Source organism: Ochotona curzoniae, unplaced genomic scaffold (genome assembly GCF_017591425.1).
Source record: "Ochotona curzoniae isolate NIBS_2020 unplaced genomic scaffold, NIBS_Ocur_1.0 contig_3332, whole genome shotgun sequence".
Classification (NCBI taxonomy): Eukaryota; Metazoa; Chordata; class Mammalia; order Lagomorpha; family Ochotonidae; genus Ochotona; species Ochotona curzoniae.
The window spans coordinates 2251927-2270416 of record NW_024465816.1 but is presented as its reverse complement, the minus strand read 5'-3'; the positions used below and the strand labels follow the sequence as shown (position 1 = coordinate 2270416).

Here is an 18490-nt window from a genome sequence, read left to right as displayed (position 1 = left end):
GATGGCCTTGCAGCTTCTATTTTTATAACTGTTTTTTTTCTTAGTGGGGGAGGGAGTGTGAGCTACTTCATTAAAAGCTGGGAGAGCCTGAATGTGACTTCTTGCCTCAGCTTTTAGATGCTGTCAGCTAAGCTTTTCTTTTGAGATGAAAGCAACTGAATGCTTAATTAAAGAATAAAAGTTCTTTTTTGGGGGTAGAAATGAATTGGTATTAGCTACCATGTTTATTAAACTGGAACTGTTATGTTGCTGTTGAATGAGAATTTATCTGTGCTTGACTAGATATCTGTTGAATATTTGTGCAAGGACACAGGCAGGATGCCTAAGGAGAAAGTGCTGTTTTCACACACACATGCCATTGTACAAGACATCTTTTTAAAAAAATTTTGTGTGTGTGTACAGCTATGATTTTTATTCATGAAAATCCCATTCAAGCTTCAAGGAAAAGTAAAACCTCAGGCAACCTTGCCTGGGGACCCCTTTGATCTTGGGCTGCCCAAGTCACTCTGGCAGAGGACCAGCTTTTGGCTGCAGGTGCCAGGGCTGCTGTCCGTGTCTGAGGCTGGCCCCATGCAGCAGGCTCATCTAAAGAACCTGATGATCGTCCTGCTGGTCCTTCTGCCCAGGCCTTTCTGGCCCTGGCTATGGACAGAGGCGGCAGCTGAGCTCACAGCTTCCTTGGGCTCCGCTGCTGGAATCTCTCCCTCACCTGGTCTTCATTGCTCCCAGAATTAGGGGTGAAGCAGGAGGCTTCCTTGGACTCTACTGCTGGGGTCCCAGGCTCCACAGGCTCTGCTGCTGAGGTTCCAGGCTCCACCTTCTCGGCTGCTGCCGTCCCAGGCTCCATCCACCTGCTTGGCTGATGGGTTCCCAGGCTCCGTGGACTTGGCTGCTGGGGTCCCAGGCTCCACGGGCTTGGCTGCTGTGCCCAGTGCTGGGCATTACTTCTTTAGGAGACTACTGTAGCCTAGGGAAGAGCCCCATGGGGCAGTTGAGTTGCTGCAGGCACACTGCACTCACAGTGCTGTGAGAACACAGATGAGGGCACCTCCAATCTTGCCTTCAAGTGCCAGCAAAAGGTTTGCTGTGGCATTAGATCCCAGCCCTGAGCACATGCTGGCATAGCTTTGCCCAACTCCTGCCTCGGGCCACCCAGAGGACTGTCCTCCACAGAAGTGGTTAACCATTGGTCTTGTGGAATATGAGCAAGTGGATAAAGGATAGGAAGGTAAGCTACTGTGGAAGCTAAAGACACCAGGTTCGTGTTTGGACAAGTAGGATTGGAGGGAGAAATGGGATATTGAGATTTTGGGGCCAGAATTTGAAGCACAGAGTTGCAGATGAAAATAGTGACCATAGCTGGGTTTCATTGAGTGCTGCTTGGCACTCTCAAGCTCATGTTGATACTCTAATCACTCTGAACTCGCTGAACTTGATGAATTAGTGACTTACCATTATAGAGCGGTTAAGTGACTTGCCCATGCTCACGTCTCTACCGGGTAGCAGTGCCCCCTAAGGCCCCTGTGTCCTTCCAGCAGGCCCCATAGCTTGTTCTCCCTCTTCCTGCCTGCACAGATAGAGCTGTCATCACGTGGTGGAGACCAGGGCCGCAGGGGAGTGGAGGTGATCCCATGTCAGTCAGCCACCCGTGAGCCAACAGTGTGCTGTGGGTACTTGGGCTTACCTGGCTCTCTGTGCTGACAGCTCTTCTCCCTGACCTTCTTCACAGATGTGTCTGTCTGCCTGTTGCTTGTGTTCCTCACTTGGAATGTGAGAGCCAAGAGGACAGAGGCAGGGTCGGGAGGGTCCCTGTCTTGTTACAGCTGTTTCCTGTTGCCCCAGAAGAGTAGCTGGCCGGGGCTGTTGTAGTTACTGAACAAATACTGTAAAATCACTAGTGACGTTCATGGGCAGTTCAGGCTCACTCTGTGCTGTGGACTTACATGGATGAACTCTCCTGTTGCCAGGACTGGGGTGTCCATGTTGGAGAATAGGGTGGCAGAGCCCAAGGCGCTTGCTCGGAGGTAGAGCTGGGATTCACGTGTAGGAACTCTGGCCCCAGGAATGAAATCCTTACTTACTCAACCTTACTGCCCTTTGTGAGGCAGTGAAGGCTTGGTTAAAATAGATTCATGCGAGCTATAAAAATGTACATAGTAGTGCATTTCCATGTGAATAGCTTGTGAAGATAAACAGTATAAATAATTAGGCAATATTGTTTCTTATTAGAAAAAGGCAGTTAATGATTAAGACAGGTATCTGGAGAAAATTTCTTCTGTCTCTCAATCTAAACTCAGCTTCCTGGAAGGCGTGTTACAATAATATCATATAATCTACTGGTCCGTGATGAGCCCAGAAAGGCTTGTAAATCTGTCGGAGTATGTGATCCTGATGCCGGATCACACATCTCCATTGTCGTCACAACGCATGCTTGCCTCTTACATAAGAAATTATAAACAGATGTTGATTTTTCATTGTAAGCTTTTTGCTGGTCTGAAATCTCAGTTCAGTGCTTCAGAACTGTAATACCTGGAATTTAGAAATACAGTTGGCCCGAAATTAATGTTCGAACAGAATTAAGTCTTTTAGAATCTTTGCCTAATACTGAACAAATGTGCCTGCTTTTGCTTCCTGATTTAGCACTTGGTCTGAATAATGAGACAACTGGACCATAACCAATATTCTCCTAGGTTGACAGGTAAACCGAAGGGAAGTACAGGTTATAGATGCTGGGAAGTTGTCCGTTGACAAGGGAGACAATGGAAGTTTGGAGTTAATTGTTGAATTCTTTCTGGATAGAGACTGAAACATACAAGTGGTTCCAAATCAAATCTGCCAGGGAGCAGCATCGTGGCACACAAGATTGGGTTGTTGGCGGCGATACAAGCATGCTTACATGAGCGCCAGTTGGAGTACTGGCTGTTCCACTTGTGATCCACCTCTCTGCTAACATACCTGAGAAAGCAATGGAAGATGGCTCAGGTGCTTGGGTCCCTACCACCTACTTGGTGACCCGGAGAGAGCTCCTGCATCTTGGCTGCAGCCTGTCCCAGTCCCGGGTGTTGTGGCCATCTGAGCAGTGATCCAGCAGACTGCAGGCCTCTTTCTCTGTTTGTCCTTCTCTCTCTGTAACTCTGCCTTTCAAATAAATAGATAAATCTTCAAAGGAATTGTGATTTTTTTGAAATATTCATCTGTTTTAATTCACATTCAAATGTTAGCTTTTTCATTTATGGGATTAATGTTTTTGGAGATATATTTTTTATATTATATCAACAATGGGCTTTGTTCATTCTCAGAATATTTCAGGAATCTTCAGCTGTGACATTGGAGTCAAACTCCTTTCCCCAATGAAAATGATGAATATGTATGAGAGCCCACAAATGAATACAGCATTGGTTTTAAATTGATTTGTTTTCACTGATTGTAGCGACTTGAAATACGAATTTTTCTTGCTAACAAATATATTGAGAGGAAAAAATGCAAGCCCTGCAGGCTTTCTCAAGCCTTCCTGGTGGTTATTTTACCAGTAGATGCTGGTGATAGAAATAAAGGTAGACTTGAACTTCAAGACACAGACTTGAACTAGTAGTTTAAGTTACTGTGGTTAACCTTTCACTGTCTTTCCGTTTTTTGGTCACTCATTTGTTTCTGTTCATTTGCAGTTTTAGCTTTGTCATACTTGGTCCTGTACTCGTGTCATCTCATTATGGACAGAATTTGGGTTCCTTTTTGGTTTGAAATAGTAGTGTGTGGCCTGGTGGTTAGGCATCAGTCAGATGGGCAACAGGGAGTGGCTGTCTGTGGGCAGGCCTTTACTCTGTCTTTTGTTCCAAATAGCTTTTGGAAATTTAATATTTTCTAATTTTCTCCTTGACATTTTCCATTTGACATGTTTTTCTTCACGATGCACCCACGGGGCTGGTGATGCGGTGTTTGTGATGACTGCATCCTATGTGGGAATGATTGTTTGTCTTGGCTGTTCTACTTCTGTTATGACCCCTTGCTAATATGCCTGGGTGATCTGGTGACCCATTCACTTGGGCCCCTGCGATCCACTTAGTAGGCCAGGTTGGAGTTCCTGGTTCTTGGATGTTGAGCCATCTGGGGAGTGAACCAATGGTTAGAAGATCTTTCTTTCTTTCTGTGTACCTTATAACTAATGAAGCAAAAACATCTTTAAATAATTATACTCCAATCATTTTTAACCTGATTTTGCACCTTGAAAGTGCTAGTAACAAAGTACCCATTGTGCTAAGTTTTGTGGTGATAATAGAAAACACATTGTTATGTTTCTAAATAATATAAGCTGAGCTAAGATCATGTTATAGAAAATGATATTGTGACTTTTTGATGATTTACCTTAGAGCTATTTAGGCATTTGAATATTTGTGTGTTTGAGTTTGTTTATAAAAGTGATCTTCAGGGCCCAGTTAGAGCTTAGAGGCTAAAGTCCTTGCCTTTCATACACAAGGACCCCATATGGGCTCTGATTTCTGTCCCAGATACTCCGTTTCCCAACTAGCTCCCTGCCTGTGTCCTGGGAAAGCATTTGAGGATGGCCCTGAGCCTTGGGACCCTGCACATGGGAGACCTGGAGGAAGCTCCTGGCTTCTGGCTTTGCATTGGCTCAGCTGTTGCAGCCTCTTGCTTTATCTCCTTCTCTGCATATCTGCCTTTACAATAAAAACAAATAAATCCTTTATTTCAAGTGGTCTTTGAAGTTTCTGTGTGGTATTCAAAGTATTTTTGCATCAAAATCTTTCACAGGGCTATGCTAATTTTTGTATCATTTCAGTTTTAGTGTATATGCTGCTGAAGTAAGCACCAAAATACATCTTGAATTCCATTTCCACAAACAATCCTGAGTTATGTTATATATATCCAGTCATGCTCCTGAGCCTTTTTTTCGGGAATTAAAATTTAGGTTAAAATTAAAAGTAATGATTAGGTTAACTTTGGCTTAACCAGGAATTAAGACTGAGTTTCTGGGTGTCAAGACAGAACTCTGTGTTTTTAAGTATTCACACAGCTTTGGGGACTGCTCTTGGCTCTTCATTTATTTTATTTTGTTATTTCATTTATTTTATTTATTTATTTTTTAAAAATCATTTTGTTTATTTGAAAGGCAGAGTTAGAGACAGACAAAGAGGGAGAGTGACAGAGATCTTTCATCCACAGATTCACTTCCCAAATGGCCACAATGACCAGAAGTGAACCAAACTTAAGCCAGGAGCCAGGAGTTTCTTCTGGGTGTCCAGCATGGGTGTAGGGGCCTAAGGACCTCAGTCATTTTCTGCTGCTTTCACCTATAATTATTTCAGTGTTTTATGCAAATAGTAATGTCATTAATTTCTTTGAATGTGTTTTTTGATGTTGTATGGAATCCTTCATGAATCTGTGTACGTATAGCAAATTTTAAAAGACAATGAAGATTACTGCATGATTTACAAGCAACAATGGGAAGACCTTGTATTCTTTATGTGGTATTTAATGTAGTAACTGTGAGTTCAGCTTCAGTTTGCTCTTTCTTTTTCACATGTTACAGTGTTTGTCTCATTTAATCTCTGATTACTGTTTTTGCTTTCATATTTACATATGGAAATTAAAGACAAATTATGTAAAGCAGAGAGGTGAATTTTGTTGGATGTTCAGAGACTTACATTAAAAGCCATTTTGTAAAGGTTTATTTTTATTTGAAAGGCAGAGTTACGGGGAGAGAAGGAAGAGATGAAAAGAGATCTTCCATCTGCATGCTGGTTCTTTCCCGAAATGCTATGTTGGCTGGAATTGGGTTTATCTGAAGTAGGAGCCAGGGACTTGTGCTGGGTCTGCTGCATGAGTGCAGGGGCCCAAGGACTTGTGTCTTCCTTCATTGCCTTTCCAAGCCGCCTGGTGTTTGGTTTGGCACTCGTATGGGAGACTGGTGCCTCAGGTAGAGACGTAGCCTCATGCGCGTGGTGCCAGACCTATTTTCTTCTAATAGATGCTTACATATATGAACTGTATTGGTGTGGAAAATACCAGTGCAGAAGTATTTATTCTGAAATTCTTGTCTGTAACTGTTACCAGCAATATAATTTTATAGCTAGTGTAAAACACAGGTTATAATAAAGTTTGTTGGGAGAAAAAGTCCAGGCATTCTAAATAGGAAATTTCTGGCTTGGCTTTTTATAACAACTTGAGGTATAACAAATAATGCTTTACTTTAAAGCGTAAATTCATAACCTTGAAAATATTAATCTCCATATCTATGTATGAATGGTTGTATACTTATGTAGCCACAGTTGTGCCTTATTTTTGAATTCTGGTTCTGTCTGTATTTATGCTGTTATAAATTCTGACTTGCTTTTCCTATTACTGCCTGAACAATCAAGTTTTGCATTTCTGATATTTCATCTATCTTTTCATTACCATGGAGTTTTTTAGGTTACTTTAAGATTTTTTTTTACATGAAACAGATTGGATATGAGGATACTGTAAAGTTTATGGAAAACCAGAATTAAAAGATAAATTTATTTTGTGACAATTTTTTTGAAATCCATGCATCACTTTTTTCATAATGTACATTTCCTTTGGTGTTTTGAAGATCTCATGTGTGAATTTCAGATTTTTTTTTTGCACAACAGACTTGTCTTTTAATTCTATTTTGCATGAGTTTTTTGAAGTAATTGCATACAGAATCCTCCTGATTAGCCAAAGGGATTTCTTTATCCTGTGTCCCATGTGTTGTGTATCAAGTACAAACTTGGGGTCTGGGCTCAGCGCAGTAGCCTAGTGACTAAGGTCCTTGCCTTGCACATGCCAGAATCCCATGTGGGCGCTGGTTCTAATCCTGGAGGCCCCACTTCCCATCCAGTTCTCTGCTTGTGGCCTGGGAAAGCAATCGAGACGGCCCAAAGCCTTGGGACTCTATAGATGCATGGCAGACCTGGAGGAGGTTTCTGGCTCCTGGCTTCAGATTGGCTCAGTTCCGGCTGTTGTGGTCACTTGGGGAGTGAATCAGTAGATGCAAGATCTTCCTCTCTGTCTCTCCTCCTCTCTGTATATCTGATTTTCCAATTAAAATAAATAGATACCTTCAGACCAGAGACTGTCTCCCCATGAAACCGTTGAACTTATCTACACAATAAGATGCTAGACTCTATGCTTTGTAGATGCTTGCAAGGGAAAAAATCTCAACTGAATTTGACCTGTGGTAATGCAACAAGATGGAAGAATCCACTAGGGAGGAGGGAGCGGGTTTTGGGGAGGGGAGGGGGGAATCCCAGTGCCTGTAAAACTGTGTCGCATGATGCAATGTAATATATATATATATATATATATATAAAAGAAAACAAAAAAACAAATAGATCTTTAAAAAAAAAAAGAATTGGGGTCTGGTGTGATGGCTCAATGGCTTGCAAGCATTGGGATCCTATAAGGGTGCTACTTCACGTCCCGGCAGTTCCCGGCTGCTCCACTTGTCATCTGGCTCCCTGCTTCTGGGGGACAAAGCTTTGGGACCATGCACCCATGTGGGAGACCTGAAAGAGGTCCCTAGCTCTTGTCTTTGGAGCAGCTTAGCTCCAACCATAGTGACCATTTTGGGAATAAACCAGTGGATGCAAGGTCTTTCTCCCTGTTTCTCTTCCCTGTAAATCTTACCAATCTGGTATGCCTTTCCAGTAAAAATAAATAAATCTTAAAAAAAAATAGTGCAGAGCTGTCTTAGGGTGTCAGGATTCCCCCTGAGCATCCCCCTGTCCCAGCTGCTTCCCTCCTTGTCACCTTGTTAGATCTTCCCTGTCAGGTAGCCCCAAGTGGCTGTGCCCCCTCGCTTGCTGTGGGTCCTGAGCATGGCTGGGTGTCCAGGAGGTGATGAGGTTGGATGGAGTCAGCTAAGTGCCTTCAGTGGTGGCAGCTCTGGACGAGACCTCAGAAAAGGAACGTGCTGTGAACAGTAACCAGTCAGGTCAAGTCTTGTTTCCCCTGGAGTGATGGGTCCTGCATTGATTGAATTTCTTGGTTATTGATTTTGCAGGAACTCCCCAGAGTCCTCCTCCTGCACCAACTGCCTCAGCAGGAGGGCGCCTGGACCATCCTGCCACTGTTACCACAGTACGTTCAACTCCAGATGTGTCCGTTGCCACCACTTGTTGTCCACCCCAGTTTTCTTATGAAGTCTGTGTGTTTCCTATAGATTCTATATGGAATGTGGATTGGAATGTTATATTTTTTGGGAGGGGTTACATTGTTAAACCAACTTCTTGATGATTGGTTCTTGCATGGTTTTGATTCCTTAATATGCTTCTTTTTTAAAAAAATAAATGCTTCCAACTGAGAATAGAACGTTTTCCATTCTCTGAGTTGGTGGTATAGAGAGAATTAACCTTGGGAGTTGTGTCTGACTTAAAAACCCATTAGAATCAATGCGGCTTTTCTATAAGCTAAAACTCTCTGTGTTGAAGGAAAACAAAGGGAAATAAATCAACTTCTTTTAGTCTTGCTGTTCTGATGCCCTTCATCCATCTCCTGCATATCAGTTTTAAAGCTTATTATAAACTCATTTTGTAGAAGTGATTACCGTAATCTGTTTTCTCTTGTCAGCTTTTCTGTAACATATAGCAGAAATTCATCATGGATTTTCTTCTGTGAAGAAGAGACAAGAATACAGATCCCGAAACTGCTAGAAACGCTCGGAAGATACGACCCATCAAGGGTGAGCACGGTGTTGTGCCAGCACTTATCTTTTGGGACAAGGTTTCAAGGATGATTTAATTTTGATTAAGAGGGTTTTTGAATCTAATAAAAGTAGTTAATTTAAAGTTAAAAGAAATGAATAGTTAAATAACCAGAAGCTATGTTAAAAAATTCTCTTTGAAGTGGGGATGGAACTTATAATGAGTCGTTTTAGAGGGAAAAAATAGCATCTGTTTATATGTATTGGTGATTTCTGAGAGCTCAGAAACAGTTTGCCCAAGAAATAAACTTAAATTGCTCATTTCGGGCATTGACCATACACTCTTCTAAATGGATTTTTTTGGGGGGGTGGCAACAGTTGTGTACTGGGTACTGCGAATAATACAGGCTAGAATAAAGTAAGGAAGGCTCCTGGCTGCCTGGATGGTGCAGAATGACAAGCAGGAAGGAAGTGTAGTAACATGATTATAGGTGGGAGCAAGAGTTCTAGAATCAGGGAAGCTAGAAACATGCAGCATGGGCATTGAAGCTGGTGCGGGAGGGCTTTGTCCAGAAGTGACATTTAATGTGGGTCCTGCAGGATGAGTAGGGGCTTCGCAGGAGATGAGGGGATGTACTAGCAGAGGTGTACCAGCAGAGGGAGTGCTACTTGGAAAGAAAGGCAGGTGCGGTTTGCAATAGAGGGTTCAGTGAAGTTCACCACTGCTTTCATGTCTTCAGATCTATATTTTGTGCAGATTTGTTAATGACAGCTGGATCCTGGTTACCTCTAAATCTCTAGCCCCAAGCAGAATTTTTACACTTACTAGGTTTTCTGTGAGTATTTTTGAAAGTCTCATGAACTCTATGACGTCAGGGAGAATTGCCCTGGAGATGTGTCAAGGACAACCCAGGCTCATTCAGTTTGTCTAGAGAAGCCCAGTTGCAACCTGATGACTTGATGGGATTCTCTGAACTTGCGATAAGCAGAGTCAAGTTCAGTCTGGTCCTCCTAGAAAGCCACTCGGCCCTTCTGGTTTAATTAGGATATGGGCCGGGAAGGAAATTGTCCAGGAGCCTGCTTGATTTGTCAGTGTAGATGTCCCATGTCAGGTGACAGTGACCATTAGGTCGGTTTCTCACATACTGGGTAGTCTGTTACTGTAGCTAAACCCACTGCTTTTGTTGCTGCTCGAATGCTGGAAGGATCAGTTATTTTATTTTATTGTTTTCATGCCCTTGATTTCTGGAACAGTACAGATATAATTGGATGAAAAGGTTATTATGTTAAAACAAGTGATTTCTTCCGAGGAGAGTTATGAGCCTGTCTGGGGCAGTCTTTACAAGATGATGCGCCCCAGCGTGTGTGTACATTTTGCTGTATTTTATGTAAACCGTTCGTTAGGTTTTTATGTTTCCATTTGACTTGAGAAAGACTCCCAAGTCTTTTCCAGGGTGTAGGAGTTTAAGACTCTTCATATTCATTTTACCTGGAGATTATTTTTCCGTTATCCACAGTTCTAATTCTGTGCAGAAGATGGTGACTCATCGAGCTTTTTAATGAAAATTGGAACGATAAATGTGGAAGTTCAAAGCAAGTTCATGAAAAGTAAATACAGAACAGCTACAATGAGATAGCTGCTCTTTGCTGAACTCTGCATGTGGGAAAAAACTCTGGGATGTTTTATTTCTTTTGAAACTAGCTGTACAGATTATATAATGTTGAAGTTAGCTCAAGCCAGTATGATTTTTTTTTTTCTCCTCCTATTTGAAATCTTAGGAAAAAAAGTATTGAGCAAATGTGGCTTAGATATTGACACAATACTATCTTAAAATAATAATTACATAATGTGTGAGGGTATCAGATATTTGATTCTGGCAGCTTTTTCTTATATTCATGATTACTTTTACAACTGTGTACTGTTTTGCAATATTTCAAACGTGAAATCTTTTGTTAAAGTAATTGATTTTTGTTAAATTGCCATCCTAGGTGATTTCTATAATTTCCCTTTCTTGTGGGAAGTCTTCTTTTACCATCCACTGACAGTATACTTCCTCTCTATATATGTAAATTTTAAGTATATAAAGTGTATCTTTCATAAAGAATACTAGCTTTGTGACTTACATTTTATGGAGGTGAAATACAAGTACTATTGAAAAGTAATCTGAGGGGCCCAGCGTGATAGCATAGTGGTTAAAGTCCTCACCTTGCACGTCCGGATCCCATATGGGTGTCGGTTCTAGTCCTGCCAGCCCTGCTTCCCATCCAGCTCCCTCTTTGTGGCCTGGGAAAGCAGTCAAGGACTACCCAAATCTTTGGAACCCTGCACCCATGTGGGAGACCCAGAAGAGCTCCTGGCTCCTGGCTTCGGATTGGCTCAGCTCCAGCCATTGCAGCCACCTGGGGAGTGAACTATCGGAAGGAAGATCTTCTTCTCTGTCTCTCCTTCTCTCTGTATATCCACTTTTCCAATAAAAATAAATAAATCTTTTTTAAAAAAGTAATCTGAGGTACTGGTAGGACATTGTATGACTTATTCTTTAAAGGTTTATTTTGGCTATCAATGTCCTTTTCATGAAGCCTTTATGAAAGAAAGATAGGTAAAGGGGCCTCTTTTTTATAGATTCTACATTAATTCCTCCATTTAGGTAGGCTATAGTATAATCACAAAATATCAAAAAACAATCTTATCTACTATGAGTGGTCTTCAGAAAGTTCATGGGAGATGTGTATTATGAAAAAAAATGTGTGCATTTAAAACACTTTATGCACCAAAATGCATGGGTGCCTCAAAAAGTTTGGAAAATGGAATTAAAAGATTAAGCTTATTTGGGTACAAAGAGTTTTGAAATCTATGCTTTTATCCTTTAAAAACACATTTCTACAAAGTTTTTGAAGTATTCTATATCAGAACTGAACACTGCAATTAGAACGTAAAGTATGACTACATGTTTTATGTAAAATTATGTTTGAATCAGTAGATTTTAGTAGTGAGAGGTTTATAAGAAATATACCAAAATATACTGAAGTGTTTCTTTATACAAACCGTATTGGCTTGGCATAATACATGTGATAGTTGTACTGATTAAGGTCTGGTAGTGTGATGAAAAGCTAGTAAGGTTGACTTCTCTAAGTGATGTTGAACTGGGAACTTTTGCCTAGCTGGGGACATTTGCCTTGGCCACCACTGGACGTACTTTATGCCCAGTGATGACTTAGGGTATCTGTAGGTGAAGAAAAGATGTAGAAGTCATCGGGTGGACCTGTGAGTCCAAGTACACAGTTACACTGAAGAACACATGTTCAGTTATGCTCTGTTCCTGAACTGACCAAAGGTAGAGTTCTGGGGGCTGTTTGGGTTGTACCGATGTCAGTAGAATGAGATTCTCAAGAAACACTTAAGAGCATTTTAGTACTGTACTGCTCCTACGTGATATTCCGGCCAAAAACCAGACAGAGTGAGGTGTCATTGGTTGGATAGGAGATGAAAATATATTCAGTATATTATCACAAAAGTTCCAATTTATACAAGACTAATCATAGCTTGTATCTGTTGTTTCTGTTCATAAATGTTATGAAAAAATTACATCTTATCAGTAAAAATGGAAATGTAAGAAAAAAAACTTTTGGAATTTAGGGTTCTTGCTTTGAACTGTGTTGGAGAGTTGTTTCCAGTGTCAGAGAGCCTTTTAAATGTTTCCTGGGCTTGATGCATTCAGTTAACAGAGAGGAATTGAGCACCACTACCTGTCAGATGTCCTGGGGCATATGGCACTCCACAAAACAGCACTTCTGCCCACAAGCAGGTGCCATTCTTGTTTTCAGGGGAACTAAGCAGCATGTATCAATACAAATAAAGATACCGTGTTTCAGATGGTAGCTAAGTGTAATGAGAAAAATCAAGCAGACCAGAGGGCAAGGGATGGTTGAGCTTGCAGTCTGGAGTGTTTGAAGAACACTTCGCTGATGAGGACATGTTTGAGCAGGATGATGGGATGGCACGCAGGGAGGGAGTGAGCCAGGTCTTCCCTGCCTCTCGTGCGCTGCCTGCTTTGGACCTCTGCTTACCTGATGGGACTCTCAGACTCCACGTGTTCAAACCTGATGTCTCCCATCTGCAGTTCTCTCAGCAGCTGTCTGTACAGTGGGACTTGTGATTGGCTCCTGTTTTTCTCTGTTAGCTCTGTGTTGGCAAATTCAGCACATCTGCCTCCAGGGCGTTTCTCCTCACAGGTCTCTGCACATTTAATACTCCCATTGCATGTATAAAACTACCCGAAAGTTAAATATAGGCTACATTCACCTGTCACATTGACTCGTCTCCTGGTTTGTATTCTTGCCATGCTATTAATCTAATTGCTGTATAGTTCTGATCATAGCTCTTGCCTGCTCAAAAACTTCTGGTGGGTTTCCCATTCCACCTAAAATGTTTTTGCTAGGTGTGGCATTCAAGATTGACAGTAATTTTCTTCCATCACTAGAAAGGTGTTGTACCATTTTCTTTCCCCTTCCAATACTTTTGTTGGAAAGTCATCTTTTCTTTCCTTTCCTTTCCTTTCCTTTCCTTTCCTTTCCTTTCCTTTCCTTTCCTTTCCCTTTCCTTTCCCTTTCCCTTTCCCTTTCCCTTTCCCTTTCCCTTTCCCTTTCCCTTTTCCTTTCCTTTCCTTTCCCTTTCCCTTTCCTTTCCTTTCCCTTTCCCTTTCCCTTTCCTTTCCTTTCCTTTCCTTTCCTTTCCTTTCTTTTGCTTTCTTGCTTTTTTGCTTTTTTGCTTTGAAAATGTGTGTAACCTCTCTGCCCAGTCCAAAATTTCCCTGGCTGCTTTTAATTTTTCTTGGGGCTGTTGTTGTGGTCCAGTGACTTAACCTACTTATTGGAACCCTGGCAACCCATATAGGAAGTCCAGTTCTGAGTCCCAGCTGCTCTGCTTCCATGTTGTTCTCTGCCGATGCTCCTGGGAATGCTGTGGACACGGTCTGTCAGCCTTGACCATTGGTGCCTTTTGGGCATTGGGTCAGCAATGGAAGATCTCTGTGTCTCTCTGTCTCTTCCTTTCTCTGTCCCTTTGCTTTTCAAATAATAAATAAATAAATACAAGGTTTATTTTTTTAAAGAGAAGTTTCTGTTCTTGATTTTGTTTTACCATTGTGTGCTTGGATGTAGCTTTTAATTTTTGTTTTTCTGATTTGAATTTGTGGAATTCCTTGAATCTGTGATTTGATGGCTTTTATTAGTTTTAGAAAACTCCCAAGTCTGTGTTTCTTCAAGTGTTGCTTCAATTCCATTCCCTCTCTCCTGTTTTTGCTTAGTAACTTCATGCGTTTTAGACCTTTTCACCAAGGCATTTTCTGTGTCATTCTCCATTGTGTTTTCTTTTCTGTTCATCAATGTGGATATAATATATTTAAAGATTATTTTTATTTGAAAGAAAGATTTACAGAGAGAAGCAGAGATAGAGAGAAAGATCTTCCATCCTCTGGTTCACTCCCCAAGTGGCCACAGTGGCTGGAGTTGAGCCAGGCTAGGCCAGAATTCAGTAGCCTCCTCCAGGTCTCCCACTTAGGTGCAGTGTCCCAAGGCTTTGGGGCATCCTCCTCTGCTTTCCCAGGCTGCCAACAGGGAGTTGGGTCAGAAGTGGAGCAGCTGAAGCACAAACTGGTACCCATCTGGTATCCTGGCACTTGAAGGGGGAAGGATTAGTTAATTGAGCCATTGTGCTGAACCTGGCCTGGATATATTTTTACTGAATTATCAGGTCACTAAACTGCTCCGTTTCTGTGTTTAATATCCTTTTGAGTTCCTGTTTTTCTCCTTGTGTTATTCAATTAAGAATTTCCATGTAAACTCTTGATGATAAATTTTAGTTCTTTGATATAATTTTTCAGATTTTAATCTATAAACATATTATCGCAGTTTGGAGAAAACTCACTTGGTAGCACAAAATTTTCTTATTTATGCATTTCTTCCTACTTTTCCTCTTTACCTTTGACTTAGTCTTGTTTCTTACCTGGCACAGTAGTTTTTGAGTCAATGTCAGGTATTTTATGTGAAAAATTAAGGAGGCTGTGGATGATAGCAGGTGTTGTCAGAGGATTTACTGTTCTTCTTGGTTGTAAACCCTGTTGGGTGGGGATATTTTTAAAAAAATATTTATTTATTTTTTTTATTGGAAAGTCAGATATATAGAGAGAAGGACAGACAAAGATCTTCCATCTACTGGCTCACACCCCCTGTGGCCATAACAGCCAGTGCTGAGGCAATTTGAAGCCAGGAACCAGGAGCTTCTTCCATATCTCCCATGCGGGTGCAGAATCCCGAGACTTTGGGGCATCCTCGTCTGCTTTCCCAGGCCACTTTCAGGGAGCTGGAAGGGAAGTAGAGTAGCCAGGATACGAACTGGCACCCTTATGGGATCCTGGCATGTGCAAGGCAAGTACGTTAGTCACTAAGGTATCATGCCGGACCCCGGGTGGGGATTTTTACCTGGAGTCCTTGGGTTGCTGAAAGGTCCTGAACTGTAGTCTCGGTCTGTCTAGCACTGTAAACTGCTGAAGAGTTGGCCCAGCCTTTTAGTCTCTACTCTGCTACTTTCCTCTTGTTTTTTGTATGTGTGTGTGTTTAAAGATTTCTTTTTTGTTTATTTGAAAGAGTCATGGGGCGGGGGTAGAGTAAGAAAGAGATGGATGGCGCATTGGCCTAATGGCTAAAGTCCTCACCTTAAATGCAACAGGATTCCATAGGGGTGCTGGTTCTAATCCTGGCAGTCCCGCTTCCCGTACAGCGCCATACTTGTGGTCTGGGAAAGCAGTCGAGGATTGCCCAAAATCTTGGGACCCTGCACCTGCGTGGGCTACCCAGAAAAGCTCCTGGCTCCTGGCTTCTGATTGGCGCAGCTCCGGCCATTGCAGTCACTTGGGAAGTGAATCATTGGGTGGAAGATCTTCCTCTCTGTATCTCATTCTCTCTTTGTGTATCTGACTTTGCAATAAAAATAAGTTAAAAAGAGAGAGAGAGAGAGTGCTTCCACCCACTGATTCACACTCCTCCCAGATGGCCACAGTGGAGCTTTTGCCAGGGCTCCCGCATGGGTCCAGAGCCCAAGCTTTTGGACCATCCTCCCTGCTTTCTCTCAGGTTTATTGGTAGGAAGGAGGAACAGAAGTAGAGCAATCAGGACTCAAACCGGGGCCCCTATGGGATTCTGGCACCACAGGAGGAGACCCGTGGTTCTTGTGTTTTATTTTGATTTTTGTGCCACTGAGACAGTTGAGGAAAGATTGCATGCAGAATTTTGGACGCATTTTCTTGGGATCACCCTGGTTTTCTGTGACCTTGGCAGTGTACAGCTCCAGCCTGCGTGCTCTAAGTCTGGCTGCATAACCCTGGGCTGCTGCTCGTTCATGTTGACTCATCAAAGCTCAGGACCAGCAGATTCCCTGAGGGAAAAATGAAGCTAGTCCTGGCTTCCAGGGAGCAATGCCTGATTCCTCTATCCTAGGCTGAGTCCTTCATGTCATCTGTGTTCTGTAGTCTGCCCTTGGTGGGAAGGTAGGTCTGATCCTGGCTGTTCTCTTGTAACCAGAAATGGAGAGCTTTGATTGCTGTGAGACTCAAGTCTGGGAGTCTTTCCTCTGACATGAAAATACATCTGGTCTGTCTCCCATTTGTCTCCTCTCATGCTGTGTTCCTCACAGACCACCCTGCGTTTCTTTATGTCAGACAGATGAAGTTTTGTCCCAGCTCAAGGGCTTTGCACTGTCCCTGTGGCTGTTCTGGCTCAGCCTTCTGCACGGCCAACTCCTGTACTTGCTGCTATTCCTTTGCTAGATCAGGGTAGGTGGCCTTCCCTTTTCAGGGTAGCCCCAGTTACTCTGTTCCGCTTCCGTCAGGGCATGTGTCAGTCACGATCTGAAGTTGCTGTGGTGACTTTCTTAGTTGCAGTCTCCCCACTGCAGTGTAAACTCAGTTTCTTCCTGGTGTGTGGTTGAGTCCCCATAAATAAATACCAAGAGCGTGAAAGAATGAATAAATAAAAGTGTAAACTAGGCACTTGATTCTAGAAGGAATTTATTAAGTCCTTCTTTGAAAACATGAGGGGGGCAGAAAGGGTCAGGTTTTATTTTTTGCCTTAATAGTGTTTGTGTATGAGACAGTGCATAAAGTGCCACTTTTATATATTTATGGTGCAATGCTAACATTCTGGTTATCCTGGTGATCTGCTCTGAAGTTGCTTTCTTATAAAGATTATCCTATGTTCTGTTGGACATGAATATTAATTGTATTTTGGTTCAAATGCTATGCAAATACATGATCTGTACTATTCAAAAGATTTCATTAAAGCTGTTAGTGTTGATTTTCATTTTGGTCTAAAAAGCCTTGACCTGGCTTTTTTTTTGTTTGTTTGTTTGTTTGTGTTAAATAACGCTTTACATCTTTATTTAACAGGAATGGTTTTTAGGAAAAGCATTGTATGATGAAGAATCTACAATAATTCACCACTACGCCTTTTCTGAAGATCCTACAGTTTTTAAATATCCAGACTTTGCTGCTGGTTGGGCCCTCAGTGTTCCACTTGTAAACAAGTAAGATTTTATGAGACGTGTGTGTGTGTGTATCCACTTACTTTGCTCAGCAGTGTAAACTGATGGTTCTCAGGATGTCAGGTCAGCTTGTCAGCCAGAGGCAGAGCGGAGCAGGGACAAGGAGCCAAAAACTGAGCGTGTTGCTTGGCTCAGTCACTTACTGGTTCCCTCTGGCCAATCACTCAGCCTTTCCATACTCCCCCGCAGTCACCTGCAAAAGTAAAACAAATCGTCAAATTTGAGACCAAGAACACGTGAGTGCCCTGATAATTGTGTTGGCAAGCATGGCTGCCACTGTGAGGGACCTCACCAGCTTCAGATGTTAACCGTGATCACCAGTGGAGCAGTGTGTGTGTGTGGCAGGCTGGCGTGTGGACTGATGTACACCAGGCAGGACACACGGACGGCGAAGGTTCTGGAGGTGTGCGTGCCTTGGTGTACGGGGTGTGAAGCCTCCGTGATGCTTTGTTCAGACGTGGAGCGGGGATGATGAAGTTGCAATTTGGGAGAAATGGAGTTGTTGATAGGCCATTTGTTGGTCTGAACACTTCACATGAATTATTCTGGTTTTTTTGTTTGTTTGTTTGTTTGTTTGTTTAGGGCATGGGAAGTTGTTATAGAGCTTGTGGTGTTTGTATCTTCAAAGAGGGTTTCTGTCATTTCTCACATTATGTGTCTTGTTCCTAGACATGAGGGGCTTGAAAAATGGCTATTCAGGGCAATAAGTATTCAGCACTTACAGTTGCCAACGTTTCTTGCCTACTCCCTTCCCATTTGAAATTCACTACAGTGTAATACCCTCCATAACCCCTACCTCCCAACTTCTCAGACTTTCTAGAAATCCTGTGAGCTGTATGAATGTCTGAATAAATGCACTTTATGATTAAACTAGCCAAACATTCCTTTGTCTCCACCAAAGACCCTTGACCCATGTTCCCAGTTGTTTGCTAGGATTACAGGTCGTACCAAGAGTGGAAGAGGATCTGCACAGTTTCCCCTCCATTCTTTGAAGGATTAGAGAGGACAAGGAGAGGAGATACGAAAGGTGGTTTATTCTTCCCTTCTCACCTGCTCTGCTGCCTTGCCTGACTTCGCTCTTTGCATGGGAAAGGGGAGTGGATTCTGTCCCTAGGAGTCCAAGGTTATTTTTATTTCCAAAGTAAATCAACTTTGAGGGGCTGGCATATGCTATGCAGGTTTAGCTATCACCGGTGATGCCAGCATTGTGTTACAAGTGCTACTTCAAGTCC

At 42.3% G+C, this 18490-nt stretch overlaps 1 protein-coding gene across 1 annotated transcript in view; it reads left to right on the top strand.

Moving 5' to 3' along the window:
* Nucleotides 1–18490, top strand: part of B3GLCT (beta 3-glucosyltransferase) — a 125587-nt gene that overhangs the window by 51623 nt on the left and 55474 nt on the right. Inside the window, exons 5-7 of the mRNA XM_040979826.1 lie at nt 8024–8100; nt 8590–8701; nt 17104–17240. Coding sequence (XP_040835760.1) covers nt 8024–8100; nt 8590–8701; nt 17104–17240 — 326 coding nt within the window. The remainder of the gene's footprint in view (nt 1–8023; nt 8101–8589; nt 8702–17103; nt 17241–18490) is intronic.